The sequence below is a fragment of the Rhinolophus sinicus genome, linkage group LG10 (assembly GCF_036562045.2).
Source record: "Rhinolophus sinicus isolate RSC01 linkage group LG10, ASM3656204v1, whole genome shotgun sequence".
In the NCBI taxonomy this organism is placed as follows: domain Eukaryota; kingdom Metazoa; phylum Chordata; class Mammalia; order Chiroptera; family Rhinolophidae; genus Rhinolophus; species Rhinolophus sinicus.
The window spans coordinates 102,282,572-102,309,134 of NC_133759.1; the positions used below are offsets into that span (position 1 = coordinate 102,282,572).

Sequence of the window (26,563 nt, forward strand, 5' to 3'; positions counted from 1 at the left end):
TAAACAACTTAGAGAATTTATTTATAAAGTAGGAAATAAAAAGCATGATTTTAACATTTATTTAGAATATGAACAAAACTAGAAAGTTAAACTACAGAAAAGGCAGAGAGTACTGAAGTTGGCTTAAAGGCCATACAATGTATTTACATACAAACCAGCCAAACCCGTTTCTTTCATGCAAGTAAGCGTTAAGAGTGTGGTAATGTTTATAGAATAGGTCACAACAAATATTTTAAAAATTTACAGAAGAAACTGTACACGAATGAAAAAATAAATTAGACAATTTACAAGAAATGTCTTATAGGTTATAATAGGCTATAACTTAGTTTATTATGAATAAAATTTGTAGTACATCCATCGTACATTTTTACATTACAGATGCAGTGTTAGAATTCCAACATGACAAACCTTAGACTTGACAAGAAGACTGCAATAGAGAGAGTAAGGCAACTTAAACTGAAATGGCTTTTATAAGTAAAATTAACACATACAAAGATCTACGTATGATTTGGTCAATAACTGGGAAGAATTAAGACAACTTCAGTTACAAAGTCAAAAGTTTTACTGTAGTTCAAATAAAAAGTGAAAGCACACAATGTATTAAAAAAATGATAAAACTATCTTATCATGACTTACATCCTAATTCCAACAGCTGTATTTGGAAAAGGAGAGGAGGATACTGATGTCAGGTCTATAAAGTCATCTTCTGTTTCTAAATGTTGTAAACTAAACAGAGTACCTCAGAAAAAAGTGGCAAATTTCAAAATGGCTTAATATCTGCGACAACTACTGACTGTGCCAGTATAATATCCATGATTCAGATACGATGTAAGGCTAAAATAATCTCAGACTACCTCCATTATTTGTGTAGACTTTACACATTTTGCAAAAGCAGCTCTGTCTCATTTGAAAGCTATTGAACTGGTGAGTACTGCAGAGTAGGAAAGATGTTAGTAACAAAAAATATATAGCACTAGCTTAGAATTGAAGTTCACTTGCATATTTATACAATTCAAAATCTTGAATTTTAACTTCATTTACTCCTTTGAAAAATACATTCCTCATTAGTTCTTTTGAACACAAAACTAGCGGCAGCTGCGGCAAAGACTGAAAATCGAAAAGGAAAATAACCTCTGACTACAGAAAGAGCCAGAGTGTAAAGATTTTCCTTTTTTTCTTAAGGGGGGCTAAAAACCTGACTTCCCCCTGACGCGTCACTCAGCACTGCCTCAGTACCTGAAGTCCCACTGTCAGCTCACTGCTCCATCTATTTTCAGTAGTACACTGGGAATGTCATACACAGGTCCAGTTGGATTCTTCTCAGACATCCCTAAGGATAAAAGTGTTTCCGGTCTTCATTACATTTGAAGTAGACGACTATAATCCATCACGAAATATTTCAACTAACTGGTAGGTAATTAAAATCGTGTTTTATAAATTTCGCTACAAACTGTTTGACAAAAGCAATCAATAATTGCAGGAGGGGTTTATGACACATCTATCCCCACTCACAATGTTCAGAGATAAACAGCTTGAAGAAAAGGCCACTAAAACCCTTCCCCAAAATACCTAATATTCAATTATCTATGGATTTAGTGGGATGTTTCTTTTTGTACAATGGAAAAGTTATAATAATGCCCACATAATTTTGAAGTTAACACAATTAAAATTCCAGATACCTTTACAGATTAAAGTACACACACTTTTATGGACATACTCGTACATAAAACCCTTCAGATTACTTTAAGGTAAACCTATTTGGCCCACATCCACTGACCTCTTAAGACAGATAATGCAAAAAAAGGGATCACTTTAAGAAGATGTGAACTTTCTGGAAGTGGAAGTTACTAAAAATTTAGATAAGGCTGCAAAGCTGGGATGACTTTTCATGCCATAATTTTTAACTAGCTATGCAAATACTTTAAAGGAAGGAAAAAATTACTTTTTTGGGTCTTTGATGATTTTTACCAGGCTCAGTAGAAAATATAAGACAATTACTGTCTCAAGTATTGAAAGCAGGCGGTAGTATATAAAGCACATTATTTTGAGATTATCTGATAGATAAAAGTTGGCTGAACTCCTACGGTATTACAATGAAACACTGTAATAAACTTATTGGGGAAAATAGGACATCACTGACATGTCATGGCAAATCATCTTAAATAGGTCCAAGAGTAGTATTACAAAAAGGCAATATATTCCTAGTTTTTTTGTTCATACGTACCACAAAATAGTAAGTTAAATGCAAAATAATGCACACTCACTTTCCTGGTGATTATTCTTTTTCACATGGCTTTAAAGGAGAGTTTCTAAACTACACTCTCAAATGCAACAGATTAAAAAGCATTACGTGCTCAACCAGAAAAAAAAAAAAGATAAAACACGAAAAATTTTGAACATAACAAACAGCGGTTGTGAAAGATATCTGGAAGCTATTGCCTTGCTAAGCATTCCACCCAAGAATGCAACCTTAGAAATCAAGGCAAGATGTGATGGACTGCTCTTAGAGGCAAGACTTATCGCTAGACATACCGGAAAACCTTTTCCCTTTCAGCCGCATCCTTTTGCTAACAGAAATGAAACTGTCAGGAAGCAGTATTTATATAGCAATCACACACAAAGGCAAGAACTCAGGAATCTTTGCAGAGTCTAATGTTTGGCAAATATTCTGACCCTCTTGAAGGACTGTCAGTTACCACACAGGTATTATTGGCAATGGCACTGACTACCTAAACTCAGAGTCCACCCATTTAGAGGAGCTGAGCAAGGAACTGCCCATGTCGATGGGCAACCGAGTCAACTAACACTTTGTCTTTGAAGAAGTCAGGCTGCAGAACTGAAAGCCACGACTTGTGCAAGTCTCTGGTTATAAAAGGCAGTCTTTTTTGTGTGGTGGTGGAAAGTTCTAGACCTTGTTCTTTACCAAGCCCCAACACAAATTGATAGTCCTCCCTGCATTTGCAATGTTACCACAATTTTTAGGAATGAAAATTAAATCCGAAAGGTATAAAGAAGATTCTCTTGGGTGTACAAAACTCAAGGAAGAATTAAAAGGGCCTCTTTTCACTCCTTTACGATTGGCTTCTGACAGTTTAATTAGATCAGGTGGGGGAAATGGAAGTCCCTAGAATCATCGAATTTGCTTCAGTGAAGGACATGTGCATTTTGGAGACTGAGGGCAGTCAGAATGTGTCTTGGGGACTCCATCAGTATCCCTGGAAAACATGACACACACTACGGTGAGACGGCAGGGTGCAATGGAAGGTATTTTTGGAATGGTCAGAAATACAACTTGTCTGGGTAAAATAAACTTGCCCAACTGAGCCACTTCCTATCCCCCTTTATTTGAAAAACAAGCTTCCCATATTTTCCCCTCAAACATTCTTTAAAAGCACATCTTCATGAAGTTTTAGTGGAGAAATCACAGTACTAGTTCTGAAACTGCATTCATTCAGTAACCACCTACCCAAATGTGGCTCCCGAGAACCATGGCTACTGAAACGTGGTTAGTCTAAACGGAGATGCGCTGCAAATGCAAAATAGAAACTGCCTTTGACGATTAAGTACAAAAAAGCCAGAACGTAAAATGTCTCCTAAATAACTTTTAATATTGATTACATGTTGAAATAACATAGAGGATATACTGTATTCAACAGAAATATATGAGAATGAATTTCATCTGTTTCTTTTTATTTTTTAAATGTGCCTACTAGAAAATGTAAAAATTACACGTGGCTCACATTTTATTTGTTAGCTCTTTTCAAGAACGCAGATCTCGGAGGCATTACATTGATTGGGACTAGAGTCAAACCTATTCACCATTGTATACTTACAAGGAATTTGAAATCAATAAAAAACTAGAAATCTTGGCAGCCTCCATCATAATTCTGTTATTATTCCAGTAATTCTAGGATACCCATGAGAAAAGCCAAGAGCAGGAGTGGAGGGGCGGTACTCCCCTCATACGCATTATAGCAGGTAACTTCAGTTACGAAGGACAAGAAGTATGAATCAGTTCCAAATTAACCGAAGTATTGATGAAATTAACTTACACAGACTTGGATCATTCCATTTCTTTCTTAAAGACCGCCCCAAACCCACAGCTGCTAACATACAGTTTGCCACAGGAATATAACTTGAAGTTATTGTCATTTAGAAATAAACACTTTTTGTACAGCCCAAATCGCAGAATTTTAAAATAGACCGGAGAGATAGCTTTGGCTGAAATGTCTAGTCATTAGAATGGAAACATTAAAGGAAGAAACTTTTAGTCATTGTAGGTTTTCAAAATGACCACTGGTTGACATAAATTCAAAGTTCCAAATATTCTAAATTCTAACAATTACCTTGACATACTTTCCCCCTTACCCACTCACTTCTGTTATTCACGTTAATGTCTTTAGTAAAGCAAACTGGATTTTCAGTAATTGAGCACAAAATCTGAAAACTACAGAAATGTCTTTATCAAGCACCTCTTGATAGTCTAATGAAAATTATTCTCCATGGAGCAAAACTGCATGTTCCGTAAAAACACATCGTAATACTTCTTTCTGTAATGTAAACAATTTTTAAGCTCTTCGGAGCACATCCAGATTTCCTGGTAATCTCAGGAGGCAAACTTTCCCCCCATCTCTCTACTTTGTAAACCATAAATAACAGTCTCGAACAACTTCACTCAACTACTGGACCTCCAAAATGTTACTGTCAAAGTGAAAATCTGAAAAAAATTATAACATTATAAAAAATGATTCAAAAGAAAGAACAAATTCCAAGGCAAAAGGATTTACAAATTTTGGAACTATAATCCCATTATTACCAGAGTGTATAAAACACTGATCCTTTTGTAATTCTGCAAATTACTGAAACTCAGAATCCCAGTTTCAAAACAACTCATCTTTCAGATTTCTGTTAACATCCTTTTAGAATAAACGTGATTTTGTTGCTGTTCATAACAGAAGGAAATCTTTAGCTTTGATGGTTCAGAACTAATTAAACAGAACTGACTGAGTCTGGGCCTGAGATAAGTATGGGATAGGAAACGCACGGAACTCTACCAATGCATGCAAACCATACTCCATTAGAATAGTCCTGGGACTGCATGGCATGGGCTTTCAAATAAGTAATTAAGTCTCCAGTTAAAAAATATTAAACATTTTTAAATGTATTGATTAACTAATAAAATACAGAAAATGCAATGTCACCAAATATGTGCATTTTCTAGGATTCACTTAAAATTCAGGCTAATATTTAACAGTATTTCAATTAAATTACAGCATTTGAAAAAGGTACTTCTGGGAAAAGATCACATAAACGTACTTTTTTTGGAGGGGGGGATATGTTAGAAAAACTACAATAATGAAAATTAATATTGCCTTAACATTTCTAAAATCACATAAAAATGATCATCTTTGATTGCCATTTCAATTAATTTTGATACAGGGAATGTTACTGTCTGATTACTAGTAACCAAAACACACATAGAACAGACTTGTAACAAATATTCAGAATCAATTATTTTCATGAGCTAAACATTTCTGAGATTTTTAAGATTTGTGTTTGAGCATACAGTACTGTAATGTTGGCTGCATAAAATAAATAGAAAATCTTTTTGAGAGAAAGCTCAATTATCAGAGGCTGTATTGCATTTAACACTGAATATATACAGAAGGGAAAGCACTTCAATTAGAAATACTTCACCTGTTACCGAGTTCTCTCTTTTAATATGGCAACATTTAGCGGCTTTCCATTTTGACATTTAAAAATCAACAGGAATAGTGCTACTCTTTTATCCTTTGGTTCCCAGTGACAAACAATGCAGTAATAATGCCTCTGGTTTTCAGTTCTTCTTGGATGACATTTATTAGCAGAGAGAAACCTGATGCTTTAGCTGAAATTTGGCAGCCCAAGAAGTGCACCAACTGCTCCAAAGTATCCCTGTATAATGTGAAAACAATTATTGATGAGGAACAGCTTTTTAAATTAGCATACAGCATTAACTACTATTAAGAACACATATTTATATTATAATCTACTTAAGAATATCTATTCGGATATTAACAATGTCTGTGTTGTCAGCTATTATAAAGAGTTTTTTAAACTGTATTCTCAATATATATACCTTTGCAATACCTATGTAAGTGTGGCTTTTAGACACTAAAGCTTCTAGGGCTATTATCACAGTTCTGTGCCCCATCCCCTTTCCTAGTAAACTTCCCATTGCTCCCGCTGCCACTCTCACTGCATACCCCATGCCACGCGGAGCTGCCAAGAGTTTCTATACCACTCTGATCTGTCCAGTCAGAGCAGCAGCAGTGAAGCACGGGCACTTCTAAGAGAACAAATACTGACTCTGTGTTATTACATTTTCAATATATCCCTTTGACGGACCAGAAACAAAGTAATTCAAGCTAAGTTTACTTAATCCAAAACATTATGTGAATTGGTATTTGCTTAGATCAGAATTTAACTAGATGTAGTGAATAAATACCAAAGAAAAAAATAAATAAAAAACGTGGAAGAATAAACTCCAAAATGTTAACAGTGGTTACCTCTGGAAGTGGGGGGTTAGGTTGTGGTGGGAAGATTAAGAACAATTTTCATTGCTAAATTACATATTGTTGTATTGTTCACATTAAACACTTGTTATCTCATGGGAGGGGGGAAAAAAGGAAAACAGTTTAACAAAGCAAATCATCTACTAAGTACACAAGCAGCCCCAGCATTTAAGCTCACAGACCTGACATAACTCTCTTAGAAGGACTGCGCCGTTCTCGTGTTAATGGGGTTCCTGCCAGGTCCTAGTAACCCCCCACCCCCCAACTCAAAATGAAGTGAGGGAATCAATGGACTACTCCGGTAAATCGTCGTTTTATAGTTTACTTATAACTACAGAGCAAGAAGCAATACATGGAACCTGCATGTAAAAGCATTACATTAAAATTCACAACACATTCTTTCCTGTCCTACCTCATGCTCTAGAAACAACGCTTTCAGTTGACCTTTTGACCAATAATCCAGTGCATATGCCAAAAGTTTCATTGAGAGAGTATTGACACGTAAAAAGTTTCCAACAAAGACAACTCTGTTTATTTTCTAAGAGAAAAGAACAAAGAAAATGACTTGAAAAAAGAATTATGACAGATTTCACAATGCAAGTATCTTGACTTAACGTAAACTACCTTTTATTAGTGTCTACTAAGTCCTGGTACATACCTCCATAATCCTGACTATTTAACAATTAGTTCTGGACATGTCACTGCACACTTGTCAAAACCCATAGGATGTACACCCATAGGATGTGAACCCAAATGTAACCTCCGGACGTGGTTACAGTGACAACGCTGTGTCAGTGCAGGCTCCCCGCCTGGAACAGAGCAGCCATGTGGTGCCGCATGTGGACGGTAGGGGGCGCTGTGCCTGTGGGGCCAGGAATATAGGGGAACTCTGTACGCGCCACTCATTTTTGCTGTGAACCTAAAACTGCTCTAAAAAATAAAGTCTATTTTAAAAAGGAAAAGTTCTGGAAAGACTGTAGTACATGGTTATAGATGAGACTGTTTTTGAAAATGGCCAAGAAATCTGTTTAACAAAGTAATTTGGAGAAACGTTACTGATGAGATTAAAGGAGACAAACCACGGAAGAGTATTTTAAATGTGTTTAGGGGTAAACCAAGCTGTACACTTGGCCAGCATGTTGCAGCGTATGCTCAACAATGACGTGCAAACCGTGGACTTTACAGAGGCCACACTGAGGGGGGTGCCGCCTCCTGTACTCTCTGTCCCAGCCCACCCGTCAGCTCGCTCTCTGCTAAGATCCCACTCACTAATGGTTGCTTAGGTATCCCTATGATTAGGAAATCTTAGAGGGAGGAACTGGTGTCTGTAGCTACAGAAAACCTATTTCTACTGTCACAATCATATATTGACTTTTGAGTATACATTTTTGCACATTAAATTTGGACAGCGTCAACTATGGCCTTAGTTACTATTAAGACGATTGGCCAGTGAAAATCTAGACCTGCAGGGCTATGAAAAAACGCCCCGTGTTATTATGAGCCCCCAAAAGTGAAATACTGCAAAACCTCGGTTAGAATGCCTGCCAGCGGCTCCTCCACCAACTCACTACACGGTTATTAAGAAACTAAAGAGATACAACTCTGGATTTCAACGGAATAATTCAGAGGATCAATTCGGGTTTGTACACAGTTATTCTCTCGGTTGGAGCCTCTCCCCCTGCCAAATATCTACATGTATGATTCTCTCATGAACTTCAGATCTTTGCCTAAAGGTCACAATTTCAAAAAAGCTTCCGTCAATCACGCAATTACTCAGCAATCTGTCCTCTGCCACTCTGGTCTATTCTCAATCCTTTGTCCTGTTTGATTTTCTCGTTTTGAAAAAGAGCATTTGTTACCTGATACAAACTAAACAATTTCCTTATTTACTACATCATTAGAATGAATGCAAGCTCCAGATCATCGTTTTCTTCACAAATGTACCCCAAGTGCCTAGAACAATCCCTGGTGCATGGTGTCTTGTAAATATTTACTCGATAAATGAATGAATGAACAAATGAAGGGTTCCTTCAAACAGCAAAATTCTCTATTCATTTAAAAGTATTTGACATTTACAAAAATTAAATGGACAAATATATCTATCACATGCACGCAGAATTGTATAGCCTCCTTCAAATAAAAACCATCCGCCTATGAGCTACATAAGCTGGAACAGTAAAAGCCGCAGACCTCGCGAGAAGAACAGCCTCCGTGCCGTCATAGCCCTGTACAATGCTGCTTGATCCATATGCAACAAGGCAGCACTGTAAAGAAGCCGAGGGCAGTGAGCAAACTTCCAGGCACTCCACTCAGCAAACGCAACATCAGCAGGAAAAAAACGAACAAAAAACCCCATGTTTTTCCTTTTACATCCTCAAGAGATTTAGTTTGTATATAGTCATGTGCCACATGCCAACATTCTGGTCAACAACTGACCGCATATACGATGGTGTTCCCGGAGATGATGGACCAGAGAAATTCCTATTGCCTAGCGATGTCACAGCCATGTCACAGCCATTTTAACTGTTGAAGCACAACGCATTACTCACGTTTGTGGCGATGCTGGTGTAAACAAACCTACAGCACTGCCAGTCGTATGAAAGTACAGCATGTACAATTGTGTACAGAACATAATAGTTAATAATGATTAACAACTATGTTACTGGTTTTGTATTTAGTATACTATACGTTTTATTGTTACTTTAGAGTGTACTCTTTCTAGGTAGAACAGTATGTCATTATTATGCCAACAGCAGCCTCACGCTTCTGTGTTACCAGGTCTCTTGGTTGCATCATTTTCCCTCGTGCTTGACTGAATCTCATGTTGTTTTGTGTAAGTAACGTGCTGTACAGGCTCGTAGCCAGGAGCAGGAGGCTGTCCTATAGCCTAGGGGTGAAGCAGGCTGTACCTTCTATGTTTCTGTAAGAGCTCTGTGATGTTTGCACACTGAAATTGCCCATCGTTAAGTGGCACATGACATGCCCATCGTTAGGTAGCACATGACTGTATTTCTTTTTGAAAAGGTGAAATGTACATATCTATTTGTCCTATTTCCGATTTGAGTGATCTACATTCTTTAAAGGTAATGTAACAACTGAAACTTAATGAGTCTTGGGATTTAATGGGTTAGGAGATCTGGACCCTATGGGCCTCCTTAAGGAACATGAAGAAGCCTGGCTAGATGTACATCGACTCCAATTCACATTTTCCCTGTAATTATACATGTTCTTACCTCATTAACAGCACACATTCGTGCCACAGAACCAATGTTATTGGTGATAGTTACTAAAGTAGCTCTTGCTAGATCTTCTTTACTAACAGATTCTCGCTTCTCCTTATAAATCATATTCCCAAAACTGCAGAGAAATGAGAAAACAAACAAAATCAAATGTGATCAAAAGCAACATTTCAGTCATTTTGGGAATTTAGCCTACAACTAAATCTACGCGTACACAGGGTTACTCATTGATCTACGAAATGGACATAGCAAAATCCTGGAAACAAACATCATCAAACAATGAAATACCATGAAGCTGTTAAGAAGGGGAGGGAGGGAGAAAGGTAAGGAAGAAAAGGGAGGGAGGCAGACAGACTACCGTAGAATATACTGCTGTTGAAGTGCATATACAGTACACCTTTTAATGGTATATAAATGTTACCTTCTGTATAAGGGAGGGTAAGGATACGTATTTATTTGTATAGAGAAACATTGAAAGGATACTCAAGAATTAATGAAAAGACTTTCCTATAGGGTGCGCTCAGAAAGATTTTTAATATCTAACTTTCAAAATAAAGGAGTGTTCAAAATTTAAAACCTGAACTGGGCAAGAGGAAGCCCTCTTATAACTTCCTTTAATTACAGTTGACAAATAGTATCAGGTGTGCAGCATAGTGACTAGACATCACATAACTCACGGTGTGATTGCCTCAAGAGTCTAACACCCATCAGACAGGATACATAGTTATTACATTATTATGCTGCACTTTGCATCCCCATGACTGTTTTTATACCTGGCAATTTGTACATCTTAATCCTTTCCCCTTTTTCATCCGTTCTCCCATCTCTCCTGCCATCTGGCCACCACCAATTTGTTCTCTATGAGTTTCTGTTCTTTGTTCTGTGCTCGCTTTGGCAGCACATATACTAAAACTGTTTTGTTTGTTCATTTATTTTGTTCTTTAGATCCCACATATAAGTGAAATTATATGGTATATGCCTTTCTCTGTCTGATTTACATCACTTAGTATAATATCCTCGAGGTCCATCCATGTTGTCACAAATGGTAAGATTTCATTCTTTTTTACGGCTAATATTCCATTGTATACATGCACCACATTTTCTTTATCCATTCATCTATCAGCGGACACTTAGGTTGCTTCCATATCTTGGCTATTGCAAATGACACTACAGAGAGCATAGGGGTGCGTATGTCTTTTCGAATTAGTGTTTTGGATTTTTTCTGATAAATACCCCCCCAGAAGTGGAACTGCTGGGTCCTAAGGTAGTTCTATTTTTAATTTTTTGAGGAAACTCCAAACTGTTTGCCATAGAAGCTGCAACAATTTGCAATCCCACCAACAGTGCATGAGGGTTCCCTTGCCTCCGTAACCTCCCCAACATTTGTTATTTGTTGATTTATTGACGATAAGTTATATCTCATTGTGGTTTTAATTTGCATTTCTTGATGATTAGTGACATTGAGCATCTTTTCATATGTCAGTTGGCCATCTGTCTGTCTTCTTTGCAGAAATGTGTATTTAGGTCCTCTGCCCATTTTTCAATTGGATTTGTGTGGTGTGTGTGTGTGAGTGTAAGTTGTATTGAGTTCCTTACATATTTTGGATATAAATAAGCAACTTCAATTACAACATAAATGTTAAACTTACCTAGATGCTACAGCCCAACCTGGCAGACCAAATCTTTCATAATCTCCTCCATAAATATCACGGACCAACTTGTCAGCTTGGGTGCTGTCACCTTTGGATGCCATTTCAAGAGCCTCTTCAAAACTTTCACAGCCAGTCAATAAACTGCATAAGCCCAGAAAAGTACCCCCTCCAAGGCTAAAGAAAGTAAAGAAACATGATGAGCTGCATTTATACACTGTGTTCTTTCTTCAAAGTAAAACGGTGGATCATTTATTTACTCAATAAACACACAGAAAGAATATACTACTAATGCTAAGTGCTGAAATATTAACATAATGAGGAAAGGTGAACAATGCTTAGCAAAACCAAACTTGTCAGATCAAAGAATAAACTGAAGGAATAAATCACTTGCTGGAAACAGCATGAGGACAGGAAGAGATCTTTTTATCTTCCACTATCTTCAGTTGATACTTTATACATTGTAATTGCTAAAAATAAATGTTTTTGTATACATTAAAAAGGAATGTGTTAAAATCAGTACCATATTAAAAGGAGAAAACTTGTAATTCTAAATGGCTTCCAGGAAATGATTTTCTGAAAGGCCAATTTACTTGGCCTGACAACGCTGAAATCAATTCAGTGTGATACATTAACATTTCACATGACCTAGAAATGAACACAGTGAGGAAATTTACATCAGGCTGGTCATCATGTTAGTGATGGAAACTACCTGGTTGTTATTCTTTTGGATACGCTCACAAAATGAAACCAAGTGCTCTCTAATTCCTAAAATCAAAAGCTTTGCTTCCCAGTCTCACTTAAAATTCTAACAGGGTCTATCCCTGAATAACTGTTGGAATTTAGTTAACAGGCTGAATTTCTGTCTTTTAGAATTAAGTAAGGTAATACTGTAGTCCCCTCTTACCTGCAGGGAATGAATTCCAAGACCTGTAGTAGATGCCGGAAATTGTAGACAGCAACGAACCCTGTTACATGCTATATACACTTACTTATGATCAAGTGTGATGTATAAATTAGGCACAGTAAGAGATTAACAATAACTAATACTAAAATGGAACAATTATAACAATACACTGTAGGAAAAGATGTGACTGTGGTCACTCGTGTCAGGGGATCCCTTGCTGAAGTCTTTCTGGCGCAACGCGTTGCCATCAGTCAGAACCGGTTTTCTGTTCGTGTCTTCCATCCGCAAATTTGATGCCTTTTCCATCGTAACTAAGCACTTACCACGCACGATGGCTGTAATTTTTGCAGTTTGAGGCATAATAGCAAAACTAGCAGGCATTTCTTTTACCCTTCTTCACAATTTCAAGCATAGAAAATGTGTTCTTACCACAGATCTTAGGAACCTCAGCACACTCTTTTTCTTCTTTCCTTATTAAGAACCTTCCCCTTTTCACTTAAAGAAGCACTTTAAGACTTCTTGGTATATCCGAATTGCCAGCATCACTACTCTTGTGCTTTGGGACCATTATTACTCAGTAAGAGTTACTTGAATACAAACACTGGGATACTGAGAGTCAATCTGATAACCAAGTTGGCGACTAAGTGACTAACGGGCAGGGAGTGTGAACACGTGGCGACACTGGATGAAGCAGGACAGCTATTCAGAATGGTGTGCAATTTCTAGCTTATAAATTTTCTCAGGAAATTTTGATTTAATATTTTCGGACTGCAGTTGACCACAGGTAATTAAAACCATGCAAAGCAAAATCGTGGATGGGGGAGGGGGAAACTACTGCACTGCCCTGTAATTCTCTGGCGTACATATACAATGGAGGTAGATTTTTAGCCATTACGGAAATGAAATACTAATTAAAGTATCATTTAAGTAGGAGGACTATTTTAAAACTGAAATGAGTTTTTTCTACAAACCAATCTAAAGTATTCCTGATCTTTCTTCCTCAATTAAAGATAGAAGTCTCCACCCTCCTTGAAAGTTGAAAAAATACGTATCAGAATCATAAAGAAAATTTAAAAATCTCATTTCACATTCATGTTTTAGGTAGTATAGAAAATTTGATAGGATATTAGGGACATTAATATTATCCCACAAACAGCTCATGTTAAATCAATCCTCTAAGAATTCATTACAGTGTTGCCCTGTACTCTGCATGAAATCAGCATGTAGCAAGCTTTAGGCTTGAAATACATCTATAAAAAAGTGAAAAATAAGGAAAGAAAAATGCTTTGGAAAATAGTTACTGGTATCATTCCAGATAAAACTTCACTCATGACATTATGGAAATTTTAATGCCAACTGATGCTAAGCAAACATAAATATTTAATGATTTTAATTTGAGTCATAATATTTGATACAACAGTATTATCAGCAACACTTTCACTTATATTTGCACATCTACATTTTTGCTGTGGAACAAATGCACATTATTTTCCTGATGAAGCTAGTATTAATTTAATGATTTTACAACTTCTGTGTACAAAGCACTATGGATGCTGCAAAAGAAAAGGGTTACTTACCTCGTCCCAGTTACTCGTTTATAGTTGTCTTTGGAATGGACTGCTAAAATGCTGACTCCCGAGCCAATGTTCACTACCAGCAGTGGATAGGGGTCATCCAGGTTAAAAGGCATCTTTTGGCATCGCTCAGGTTCTGAGGCATTAGCAAAATAATAGCACTCTGCTTGTCCATTGAAACTGACAGAATCTATATACAGCAAGCCCTTTACAAGGCAGTCAAGTTCATCCAGTTTGTGCAGGTGGAGGTTTCCAATCTGTAAAATAATACCAAAGAGGAAAAAAAAAAAAGAAAAATGTTTTACAAAGTGAATGAAAAACAGCATTCAGAATACTGAGTCAATTATACTGTATAATTTTCAAAATCATTTACAACCCCCCTCAGTTTCACTTGTCTTGTTTCATGTCAAAATCTCTATGGGACTTGGAGTCCAGTGGTTCTCAATGATAGTGGTGCTACCTCTTGGAGGCATTTTGAAAATTTGTGGGGACATTTTAGTTTTCACAAAGATGCAGGAGAGGGGAGGACAGAACTAACATCTAGAGGCAGGGGTTTAGGATGCCAGACATCTGTAATGGGTGGGGCAGTTGTGCAAAACCCAGAATTATCCCATTCCCGCATTATCTTGGTTTTGATGGACATTTTGTAGGTAGCAGAGGAAAATCTGTTTATAGTTACCGTATCTGAGCCTATGTAAGCACAAAGTGTTTATCTATCTGTGTGTATAAACATAGTCTTATTTACATGGTTTTAATATACACTGAATTGCTAGGAATGCAACCACCAAATAAACTGAGGGAGTACTTCTTATTGCTTGTGTGCTTGTGCAAGTGTGGTTTTAGCATCTTATAAAGTTATATCCCAACAGCAACAACATATATGTTATTAGATTCTCCAATAAAACATACCATATCATATCTAGGATTTGAGCTTTAGAGTTCACGGTGAATCTATGTAGGTGCAGGCATCTAACTACTTCATTATACCCTCCCCTGTGCTCATACCAGGGGCTCTACCTACTGACATTCACACCCTGTTTCCCTGAAAATAAGACCTAGTCAGACAGTCAGCTCTAATGCATCTTTTGGAGCAAAAATTAATATAAGACCCAGTGTTATATTAATGATATTACATTATTTATATTATATTTATTATATTAAAGACCCAGTCTTATTTTACTATAATTTACTTAATATTTTACTATATTAATTTTTGCTCCAAAAGATACATTAGGGCTGATTATCCGGCTAGGTCTTATTTTTGGGGAAACACGGTGTGGGTTTTTGTGTATGTGCGCGCGCGCACACACCTTAATTTCCTGTCTTCATGTTACACTTTGGGTACTAGTTTGAAATTATTAAATTCATTACAAATTCATTAGTAAAGAATCTATTATAAAGCATTTGTTATAAAAAACCTCAACTTAGATAACACTTCCTCTGGGAAGCTTTTCAATTCTCTAGGACTTATGTAGCACTCCTCTGGTGTTCCCATGGCACCTCTTTCCATAACAATAGTATTAATTATAAGGCATTGTACTTGTACTTGTAATTCACTTAATCTGTGTAGTCTAGAATACTGCACTTTGCGGGCTCAGTTTATGTGTTGTTCCCAGCAAAGTGTCTATCTAGCACAGTAACTGACACATCTTAGATGCTCAAATATTATCTTAATAATTGAGCATCAATAAAAACAAGTATTACAGAAACTCATTACTAGAAAAGAACTGATACTTTAAAAGAAAAAATCAGAAGTCCATGTTTGGATGCCAGTTATTTTCACTGCTTTTGGCAAACACATCCAACCAAACTGGGCTCAGATTCCTGAAATTTATGTTCAAATAACAATACGCTGAATATAAATCAGTATTATCCATCAAAGAAAAAAATTTTTAATAAAAATTTAGACTTTTAAATTATCCCAAATTGTTAGGGGCTCACTTATTGTAAGCCATGTACGTGATCACTTATGTTCTAGTAACAGACTTTTCTATGAATTGAGAAATTAAATGGTGTACATGCATATTTTCAAGGAAAACAAGTTTCAGTAGCCAGAAATACCAACTTTTTAATCTTTATTCTAATGAAAAGGACTAGAAGCCTGGCAAACCCCGATTAGTATATACCTCAAATTAACACTTATACAGTCCTCTTGCCATATCCAAATGGCCCCCTCTGAGACAACATAAAACCAGGGAAAAAAGGGTAGCGAACTTTCCATCAGGTTCTACTAATCAAAAGACACTGGCTTCAGCTGGGGTTTGGGAAGGAGGTGGCCCTGGGAGAGATGACTATATGGATAATATTGCAAAAAACATGCAAGCACAGCACACAGTAATAGTGAGAGTAATTGAAGCCCCATTTATATCTGGCTTTGCACACTGCCAAATTCACTGAAGTCCCTTTTATTGTAGCAGTCTCTAAAGTTAGCAGGTTTTACCAAACATTATGTACAACAATGATCCCAAATCTGGGCAATTTTTACTAATCCTATAAAGGTATTTAAATGCCCCAAATCAAAAACGAGTCATAAATACGTACTTCCTCTGCATCAGCAGGAAGAACTTATGTACGAAACATGCCAGATGGAAACTTAGCGTCATATTTTAAAAACTGAAGTGAATGGGTATCAATTTTTAGCTTTGAGTCAAGATACCTACTGTACGAAAATCTTTTTCAAACTTGTAAGCACCACCTCCTGTAGCACATAGCACCGTGTGTAATGTTGAGAAGTTTTTATCTCTTCCCATTTGGATAAAAGTAGGCAGGTCCTGGGTTGGAAATCTGATGAAGTGCAGGTTCCCTCTTCGGCCAAAAAGTGTTAAATCCTTCAGTTCAAGGTGTACGTCCCGAATACCAGTGGATCCATAGGCCACATTAGAAGTCAAATATTTCCGGATACTTTTCAAGCTTTCCACTTCTTCTTGTTCTTCCTCTGCTGTGATATCAATAGGTTCAAAATATGAAAGCTTTACTAGCGTTCCCCCAATGTCCATGCCAAACCATGGGAAAGCTGTGGATAAAAGACGAAAAAAAAGAATAAAAGATAAAAAGATATTTTTGGAAATGCGAATTAGGAACTAGTTCATTAGCCACAAACTTCATTTACTTGCAATCATGCATTCAGTCTGTAATACTTTGGGGTTAGACGTATCTTCTATGTGCAACTCACTTTTTCCCCTTCAAAGTGTTGTGTATTTTCTAAAGACTCCTAACATAGGATGCTGATATAGTTGGCCAAAAGCCTTTTTTTTTTTTTTTTAAAGATTTTTATTGGGGAAGGGGAACAGGACTTTTATTGGGGAACAATGGTCAAATTGTTGTCCTTTCAATCTTAGTTGTGGGGGGTTCTGTTCAGCTTCAAGTTGTTGTTCTTTCAGTCTTAGTTGTGGAGGGCGCAGCTCAGCTCCAGGTCCAGTTGCCGTTTTTTATTTCTAGTTGCAGGGGGCACAGCCCACCATCCCTTGCGGGAGTCGAACCGGCAACCATGTGTTTGAGAGGACAGGCTCCAACCAACTGAGCCATCCGGGAGCTCAGCGGCAGCTCAGCTCAAGGTGCCATGTTCAATTTTAGTTGCAGGGGGCGCTGCCCACCATCCCTTGCGGGACTCGAGGAATTGAACTGGCAACCTTGTGGTTGAGAGCCCACTGGCCCATGTGGGAATCGAACCGGCAGCCTTCGGAGTTAGGAGCACGGAGCTCTAACCGCCTGAGCCACCGGGCCGGCCCTCAAAAGCCTTTTAATTCCCAGTCTGGTAGGCTTTCCTTTTCCTTTATGAAATCCTTACCATGTAAAAAAATTTGGGCCAATTCTGTTTTAAATAAATAGGTCATCACCTAGGGCTTGAAAACATTTCTAAAACGATTTTAATGTAATAAAATTGGCCAATAATCACTTCAGGTACACTCCAGGGGAAAGCACTTCCTTAAAAAGAAATCTTGGGCCGTCCCGGTGGCTCAGGTGGTTGGAGTGCCGTGCTCCTAACACCGAGGTCGCTGATTCGATTCCCACATGGGCCAGTGAGCTGCGACCTCTACAGCTAAGATTGTGAACAATGGCTCTCCCTGGAGCTGGGCTGCCGTGGGCTGCTGAGTGCTGCCGTGGGCTACCACGTGCTGCCAGGAGCAGCCCGCAGCTGGAGGGAGCACAGCCTCATAACACCAGCACGGGCCAGGGAGATAGATGTGCCCTACACAACTAGACTGAGAAACAACGGTTTGAACCTAAGTGGGGGAAGGGGGTGGCGGAAGATGGGGGGAAAAAACAAAAATATATTTTCTTTGCTTATTGAGCATATTAGGTTTCTTTAGTAACCTGGTTAATAAAATTAGCTGTTAATACTACTGAAGGTATGTGTACTTGGGGGCAAGCACATTTGGGGGGGGGCAAGCCATGTATTTGGGTTTGGGACTTGGGGCTTTCTCACTGAGTGGGCCATGTGACTGGAAAAGCCAATAACCTCTGAATCTTAGTTTCCTCAATGTTTGTTTCTGTTCTCTGGGATTTTTATTAGAGAGAGACTCAAAAATAATTTAAGACTTAAGATACACAGATTCCAGAATGCCTGGTAAAATGTATTAATAATTTTTAATGTAAAAGTTCTCCAAGAAAACTACTTCCCTCTAAAATTCTACATTGTTTCTTAATTATTCATATTTTATTTATTTGATACGTGTGTACCATTAGGAACTCAGAACATGATTCAATGAGAAAGCATTCTCTACATTTCTCTATTTCAGAATTTATATTTATTGAAATGAGTAAATGAAACTGAAGATGAGGAAGGAGTAATTCTCATTCTCTTCTGGTGGAGAAATAGCTCATTTATATTTTGTGTTTGAAACCCAAGTTGCAGATCAAGCTCTACTTACATTAAGGACAATCTTTAGAAAGAAATATATATACACATAAATATATACGTATATATTTATGTGTGTATATATATATATATTTTTTTTTTTTAAGTAAAATGACTTTAGAACATCATTTGGGAAGCTAGGGCAGCAAAACCCTTTTTTGTGTCACCTGTAGATTTGTGTAAACAACTAAGATGCAGAAGAAACGGCCTCAGTCTTCTCAGCTCTGTTGGGTGGCTAGCAACGGAGGCCATCTTAGATAATAATCTCTTGAAATGAATGACAGGCTATTTGCAATTTAAAAAAAAGTAGAAACCATATAATATATCTTTAGGTAAAAAAAAATGTGCTATCACTACATTTTACTTTCAGTTTACTCATGAAATCCAGAATTCCTGCTTTAAGAGATTCATCATGTAAAAGGTTACATGTCAGCTTTCTCCCCCAACTTCAAATTAAGTCACTAGAAGCAGTTAGAGGGGAAATTCACGGCAAGTGGTTAGACAAACACATTTAAAGAAAAATATATGGAATAGCTCTATTGATCCAATAAACCAGAGATTCCTTCAGAATTTTCCTAATTTGTTGAACAGATGTATAATTAGGACACTTTTCATTGGGCATTAGATAAAATACAGGTCCTTCTGCGATTACATAACCAAAATGAATTCTCCCTATTTGATACTCGATCATTGCCTGCATGGGGAGGGGAGTGTGGAAATCACTACTGCCACATGAAGTACATTTTAGGATAGAAAAATTTCTACAAGGCGAGATTACTAAGCTAAAAACCTTTATTTTCCAAAATTCAAAACACATTAAAAATCATTTAATGTTTTTAGTTTTTCTTTCTGTGCCTTCATCAGTGTCAAACACACACAGGTGTCAAAGTATACACACACACAAATAAAAATGTTACTCAGAGAGCAAACTACAAAGCTGAAGCCTTACCAGGTTCAAAGTTCATGCCATTTTTATTTTCAGTCGGAAGCCTCTTTGCTCCTAGGTAATAAATACCTGAACAATGTCCTTCTTCAAAGCAAAAATTCCCGTCAACTTATGTGAAGAACTTTGACTTCTTACATAAAACCATGAATTAAGTTTCAAAGTAAACCTTACTGCCTAGGAAAACATTTCAAGTTTATAGTAAAATATCGGAGTGTGAGAAATTATCTGATTTTCTAAAGCTGATGCATGAGCACCAAGGTTTTTGACCCAAGGTATGTCAGCAGCCAATTCCAAAAGACAACTCTGGGGTGGGCAGTAGAAAGACTCACTGAATGAAAACCTATTTTTAAAGTCTAGGCTGCTGGAAAGTGTCATTTCACTCTTTCCCATAGAAAGAAAATGATTGTTTGGGTGTAACTATCATCAAATGATAAAGAAAAACCAAAACCTGCCACTGCTTCTTCTTTACAAGGCTTTTCGTTGATCTAGTTTCATGAAACCACCAAACTTGTCCTACCTCAAAAACATTACAGAGAAAGTAAAACACCTGTAAACAAAGCTATGTTATATCATTACAGTATATTGCGTCTCTCATTTGTCTTAAATTACATTCACTACTGAAGAAAATTATAAAATGTTTATGGTACGTAAGGCACAAAGAGTTACAACCATCAACAACCAGGAACTCATGAAACAGAACAGAACATGACCCCTCAATTTTAAACCGTTGTGTGACCCGCTCGTTTGTATGTATATTCGACTAGAGAAACAGGTTTTATGAAATGACTAAGTTGGAAAATGATTACATTTCCTTAAGGGGTGTTGCCCACAGAGGTAGGTTTTTTTAAATCAACAGTGCAAAAAGCCCAAGACTCAGCTCACATCCAGCCTATTAGCTACGTCTGTCTTTTCTTTTAGCGCTGTCCTTAAATGGAGGATAACTAGAGAGGCCAGCTGACAAATTTCTTAGTAACCATAATATGCAAACATTACCTGTCCCTTCTATTTCTAGCAGATCTCAATTACGACAATTTTCTTACTATTTGGAAGGTAGGGACTGAAAGAGAACTCAGTATTGCCAGTGGTTCCAAAAAAAAAAAAAAAGTTGGTAATAGCCCTCTTTTGCATAGGGAGCCTTCCGACTCAGCAGATCTGGGATTCATTTCCTTAGGCCAGAGAAGCAGTCACCAAGAAAAAGTGTGGGGGAGGCTCCAAGAACACAGAAGACACAAATCTTAATTATGATCCATCCTGTCGTTTAGCAATTGGTCTAATTAGGCACATTTACATTTTTCAGTGTATTAGGGAAAAAAACACCAAAAAACACCTTTATGTTTGTCATGTTGTCACTGACCAAAATGAGAGGGGGAGAGGGCACGGAGCCCAAACATTATCTGCAATGAAAGTATGAAAATAGTAAGGTTATTAAGTACAACCACAGGTCCAGTAATAGTTCCACGAAGTAAGAAAAATATCAGTTTCCTAAGACCTCAGGCAAGGATCTAGCTTTGTGGCTGTAGCCAAGGACAGGTTAATAGGTGACCAGTGCACAAGAAGCCTACTAACTGCATATAGCCTAACATTTCCTATTCTTTTAAGACTAAAATTATCCACTGCCAAGGTGAAAAGTGAAACAAAATACACATTTAAAAAACAAAACTACACATTCCATAAATATAAATAAGTACTTTGATGATGGCAAATATACATTACCTTCTCTAAACTGAGAATGTCCTAGAATCGCTTATGATCTGTATATTCGGTCTTCAAAAAATAGTAGCTTCTATTGTTTCTGATTGGAGCCTACAACTAGTTCCCCGTATGTTTCAAAAATATCCAAAACTATCATAAGGATAGTGCTACCAAAAATTATGTTTCTTATCAGATAATGTATGCAAAAGAAATCCACATGTCCGATCATCTTTTTATTTTTTCCAAATACGAAAAGCAGTTACAATTCAACTCAGCCGATCATGTTTTTAAATGACTAAACAGCATTAGCTATCTAGCCACAAGGGCAGACTGATAATTTCTTAAAAGCTTTGTTACAAAAGTTTGGTATCTTGCTAAGTATCAGTAAAGGGATGGGAGGAGAATCATTTAATTGTTATTGGCCCAGTGCAGATTTAACCCAAGCCTATGTGAAATTAGCATTTTTCTTTTGCATAGAGAAACCAAATGCTGAATATGTTCAGAACATTATTGGATTATTTTAAGGAACACAATTCTAAAATGGACATGTGTACTCGTAAATTCCAGATACGTTTCAAGTTTTTGGATAAAAGAAATTTCACTCTTCCTAATAATCATTCCAAATAAAAATGTTGGTGTTTTGAAACAGACGGGAAAAAAAAAACCATCTTCACATATTATAATTCCTTAGAAGAGCTCCAAGTAATCCCTCTCCCCCCACCTTTGGTAAATTAGTTACATCCATGGGGTTACCAGAAACTATCATATCCAATTGCACCTTATTATCTACTGGAAGTGGTAATTCTTCTTTTTTAAAATTAAATTGGAGTAAAATTGGTTAATAACATGTAAGTTTCGGGTGTACAGTTCTAATACCTCATCTGTATAAAGCATTGTCTGCTCACCCCCAAAGTCTAGACTCCATCCCTCCCCTTATATTTGACCCCTTTAACCTTCTTCATCCTCCCCCCCACCCCCGTAACCACCATATTGCTGTGTCTGAGTTTGTCGCTTTGTTGTTTTTACGTCCTACATGAGTGAAATCATATGGTTCTTGTCCTTTTCCGTCTAACCTCTTTCACTTAGCATGATACTCTCAAGACCCATCCATGCTGTCACAAATGGCAGTATTTCATCTTTTCTTATGACTTAAATAGATTACATAATACGAGTATATATGTACCATATCTTCTTTATCCAATAATCTCTCAAAAGACACTTGGTTCCATGTGTTGGCCTATAGAGAATAAAGGTGCAAGGAAACGGGTGCATAGATCTTTATAAGTGTTGTCAAAAGGGACTGCGAGGTTATATGGTAGCGCTATTCTTAATTTTTTGAGGAACCACCATACTGTTTTCCACAGTGGCTGTACCAGTTTACGTTACCACCAGCAGTATAGGAGGGTTCCCTTTTCTCTGCACCCTCTGCATCATTGATAATAGCCTTCTCACGGGTGTGAGTATCTCATGATGGTTTTGTTTTGCATTTCCCTTATACCTAGTTACACTGAGCATCTTTTCAGATCTCTGTTAGCCATGCGTATGTGTTCTTGGGAAACGAGTTTGTTCAACTCCTCTGTCGATTTTTTAATTGGATTTTTTGTTGTTTAGTTGTATGAGTTCTTTACATATTTTGGATATTAGCTCCTTACCGGAGGCATCATTTGCAAATATCTTCTCACATTCAGTTGGTTGCCTTTTGTTTTGATGATAGTTTCTTTTGCTGTACAGAAGCTTTTTAGTGTGATACAGTTCCATTCATTTATTTTTGCTTTCATTTCCCCTGCTTTCAGGGTCAAGTTCACAAAACCTCCTCTAAGACCAAGGTCTGCAAGTTTACTACCTATGATTTCTGGAAGTGATAATTCTCAAATAATGATTCAATTTACAAACAGGGCAACCAAATTATACAGACGCTAACTACAAACGTTAAATACTTCTCTCTGGTTTTGACAAAAACTTCAGATACTTTATTGTTTGGCTTAGCAAAGCCAGACGCAAAAACTGTATCATATCCAATTTTTAAACATATATATACTGTATTTTACTATCATCTTGTTAATCACGTCACATGCCGTATGGGTAAGCAAAACTTTAGTTTTGCTTAAAAAATTATGTCAGTTAAGGTACAGAGGAACACATGATTGTTCGGATTTTTAATATCTTTAATATCTAATATTTAAGCAGTACGAAAAACACAAGTAAAGTCAAAGCACACAAACTTTGCCATTATTTTGGTTCTCATATTTTAACTAGCCAAAATTTTTCATTAGGTTGATGTTTGACTTCATCCTTACCCTAGAGTTGAATTAACACACAATTCCAAATGTTAAGTTTTTAGTTATACAACCTAGAGGATGAAACCGATTCCTTTTTTCAAAAAATTTTCTAGTTAAACACATGCATTTGTTTTATAACCTGGTAATATATTAGAGACATATCTAAAAGCAAATGTTTTCTAACTCTTAGGGGAATAATGTAAGAAAGTGTGGGAAGCCATAGTCACTTGTTCAACCAATATGAGATAAAGCTTCTAGTTACTGGTGCTGTCGTACGTGCTAAATGAGGTACAATGCATATAAATAGTGCCTTACACATACTAAGGGCTCACTAAATTTATAATTATTAAAAAGAAAACCTATACAAGTACTCAAAAAACAAAACAAATATCTTTAGCTAATTCAAGTGGTTTAAAAAAATTAGAAACACTTTCCAGTAATAGACGGTGCCAAAAAAATGTATACACATTTTAAGAAAGGAAAAAACTGTATTAAAAGTACACTGATGGTAACCACTTTGAGCCCCTCTTGTAATTACAGAAGTCAAACGTGACACGTGTATTCATCTTTTGTTATCGATATATATTGATTATTACAATTTTAATACAGTTTTCCTTTCTTAAAATGTGTCTACATTTTTTGGGCACACTCTGTATTTCCAGGGCAGTTCATACTTTCTTCAAATAGAGATGTTCTTTATTTTTACCATAAAGAATTGAGTAGGCAGTAAAATCACCTTTTACATATAAGAAATTGAAAATGATATTTTAGACTTCTACATCAAATTAACTGACTAGGTTTTCAGCACGACCCTATTTTAACATTAATGGTCTCACAATGTAATAGATCAGTTACTTTTAAACAATAGGTGTCCTTTTATTTCTCAAACTAATGTTTATTTTATAAACTTTTAATCTTTTCCAAAAACCTTTGACAGAGGTGGTAGTCATACCTTATTATAAGTTTGCCCAAATCTAAGTAACCAAATCACTATCATGGCAAGAAAAACACACAACAAAAAAACCCCTACGAGTCAGCATATGAGCTTGTCATTGTTAAACTCATTATACTAAATGGAAATTCCAAGACAAGCAGAGAAAAATATACGTGCTGGGGGAAGATGGCCAAGTGTTTCACATACTGCATCTGTGCAAAATTAGTAATTCAGCAAATGTGAATTAGAAGCGTTTCTATTTACTTTGTCATTTAAGCCTTCACATCCCTATTTTATAGACTCTTTGAACAAAACTCTTTAGTTATCACGAGAAATCACCATTAATTTCTTTACATTGGTAACTATAGCTGCCAGATCAGAAAGGTTTGTGTTTCTCAGGGTATTTAGACTATGCCCTATGGGTGCAGAAGACACAACACTAGACTATGAGTCAGCTGACTTCAGGCCCTGAACTTCATCAGCACTGAGTTGGTTGGCTTCGCCTCGGAAAAGTTCCTCTAGGACTCAGTAAGTTCAAGTTACTCGACTGTAAAATTCAGAACAAATTATCTCACATTTAAGTAACAATTAGCAGTTTTCAGAGTGCTTTGGTATGTTTCCTCTCCTTTGAGGGTTACAAGGACCTTGATGGGTGGGAAAAGATGGTGCTTCCCTTTTACAGATTTCTTAGAACTGTTGGAAACATCACATGTGACAGTCTAAAATCTGCAAAGTATCAACACCATTCTGAGATATAAGCAGGCATCCTCACATTCCTAGTTGCTCTGCTAGAATGGACTTAAAGTACGGTCATCACAACGGCTGAGGGATTCAACAAACCATTTACAGAGGCAAAAGGTTTTAAGGCTAAAAACAAAAGGAAGCAAATGAAAGTTGATCTGTTCTCTGAAAACATGGAAAGAATGTTTTCAAAAAGTACATACATATGTAGTCATAAAAAAAAAATCTTAGTATTCACCAAAATGTTTAATAATGGTTTCACAGTAGTTAACCACTAATAGAGGTTAGCTCCGACTGGTGGAAATACCGCGATTTCTCTTTTTGTTCATCTTGTGTGTTTTTTCAAACAAACATAAACTCGTTATCCTTCTAAACAAAAATAAGCCGCTAGCAGGTTACAAGCATGTATATGTAAAAGTTCTGATTCTAACTACGGTGACAACAACTCCCGGGAACCCGCCGGGATTTCAAGGACACGAGCAGGAAGCCCAGAAATCGGTAAAAATGGGTGGTATCTGCCCCTGCGCAGTTTGACAGGCATGACCACCCGTTTGCAACCCGACTGCAGAGGAAGCACAGACAGGGCACTGGTGTGGTGGCTCGGGTCAAAAACTCCCTCTAGCACCCACCCGACCTCGAGGAGGAAGTAAAAGGGCCGGGGGCTGCAGGCGTTGGTCGCACTATAGGGGGGTAGGGAGGGCGCCTCGAACCCCAGGCTGAAATGGCCCCTCCACCCGCCACCCATGCAAGGCACCGGCGAGGAGCGACGGGTTTGGAACCAGGCCGCCCTGCCAAGGGGCTTCCGGACGGGGCCACGGTGCTCTCCCAGCCCAGGGGGCCCAAGTCCCCATCTTACAAGGCTTCTTGGCATCCTTGATCTTCATGGCGACGGCCTGGCGGACGAGGGGCAGCCCGGGTTCAGTGCAGCGAGGGTAGTGTGGCGACTCCGGAGGTGGCTGGGCAGCTCAGAGGCCTGGCGGGTCCCTCCCCTTAGGCCGGGCAGGCGGGGCGGGCCTAGGGCGGGGCAGCGGGCCCGAGGTGAGGCCCAGCCTCGGGGCGGCCCCCCACCCCCGCGAGGGGCGCCGGACCGAGGGAGCTGGGGAAGGCCACCGGCCTCGCCGCTCCAGGGCCCCCCCTCCCGCAGCTGCTCCAAACAAAAGGCCCGGTCCCCGAGCCACCACCGCCGCACT

The 26,563-nt window shown here is 37.7% G+C and overlaps 1 protein-coding gene across 1 annotated transcript; it reads right to left on the reverse strand.

The window, feature by feature from the left end:
* On the reverse strand, positions 1–26,563 carry PANK3 (pantothenate kinase 3). Its single transcript, XM_019740953.2, has 7 exons — positions 26,230–26,563; positions 16,584–16,936; positions 13,927–14,180; positions 11,443–11,619; positions 9,788–9,911; positions 6,967–7,092; positions 1–5,934 (listed from the first exon to the last, which is right to left on the reverse strand). Exons 1-7 carry the CDS (start codon positions 26,255–26,257, stop codon positions 5,884–5,886), a joined length of 1,113 nt encoding a protein of 370 aa, XP_019596512.1. The 5' UTR covers positions 26,258–26,563; the 3' UTR covers positions 1–5,883.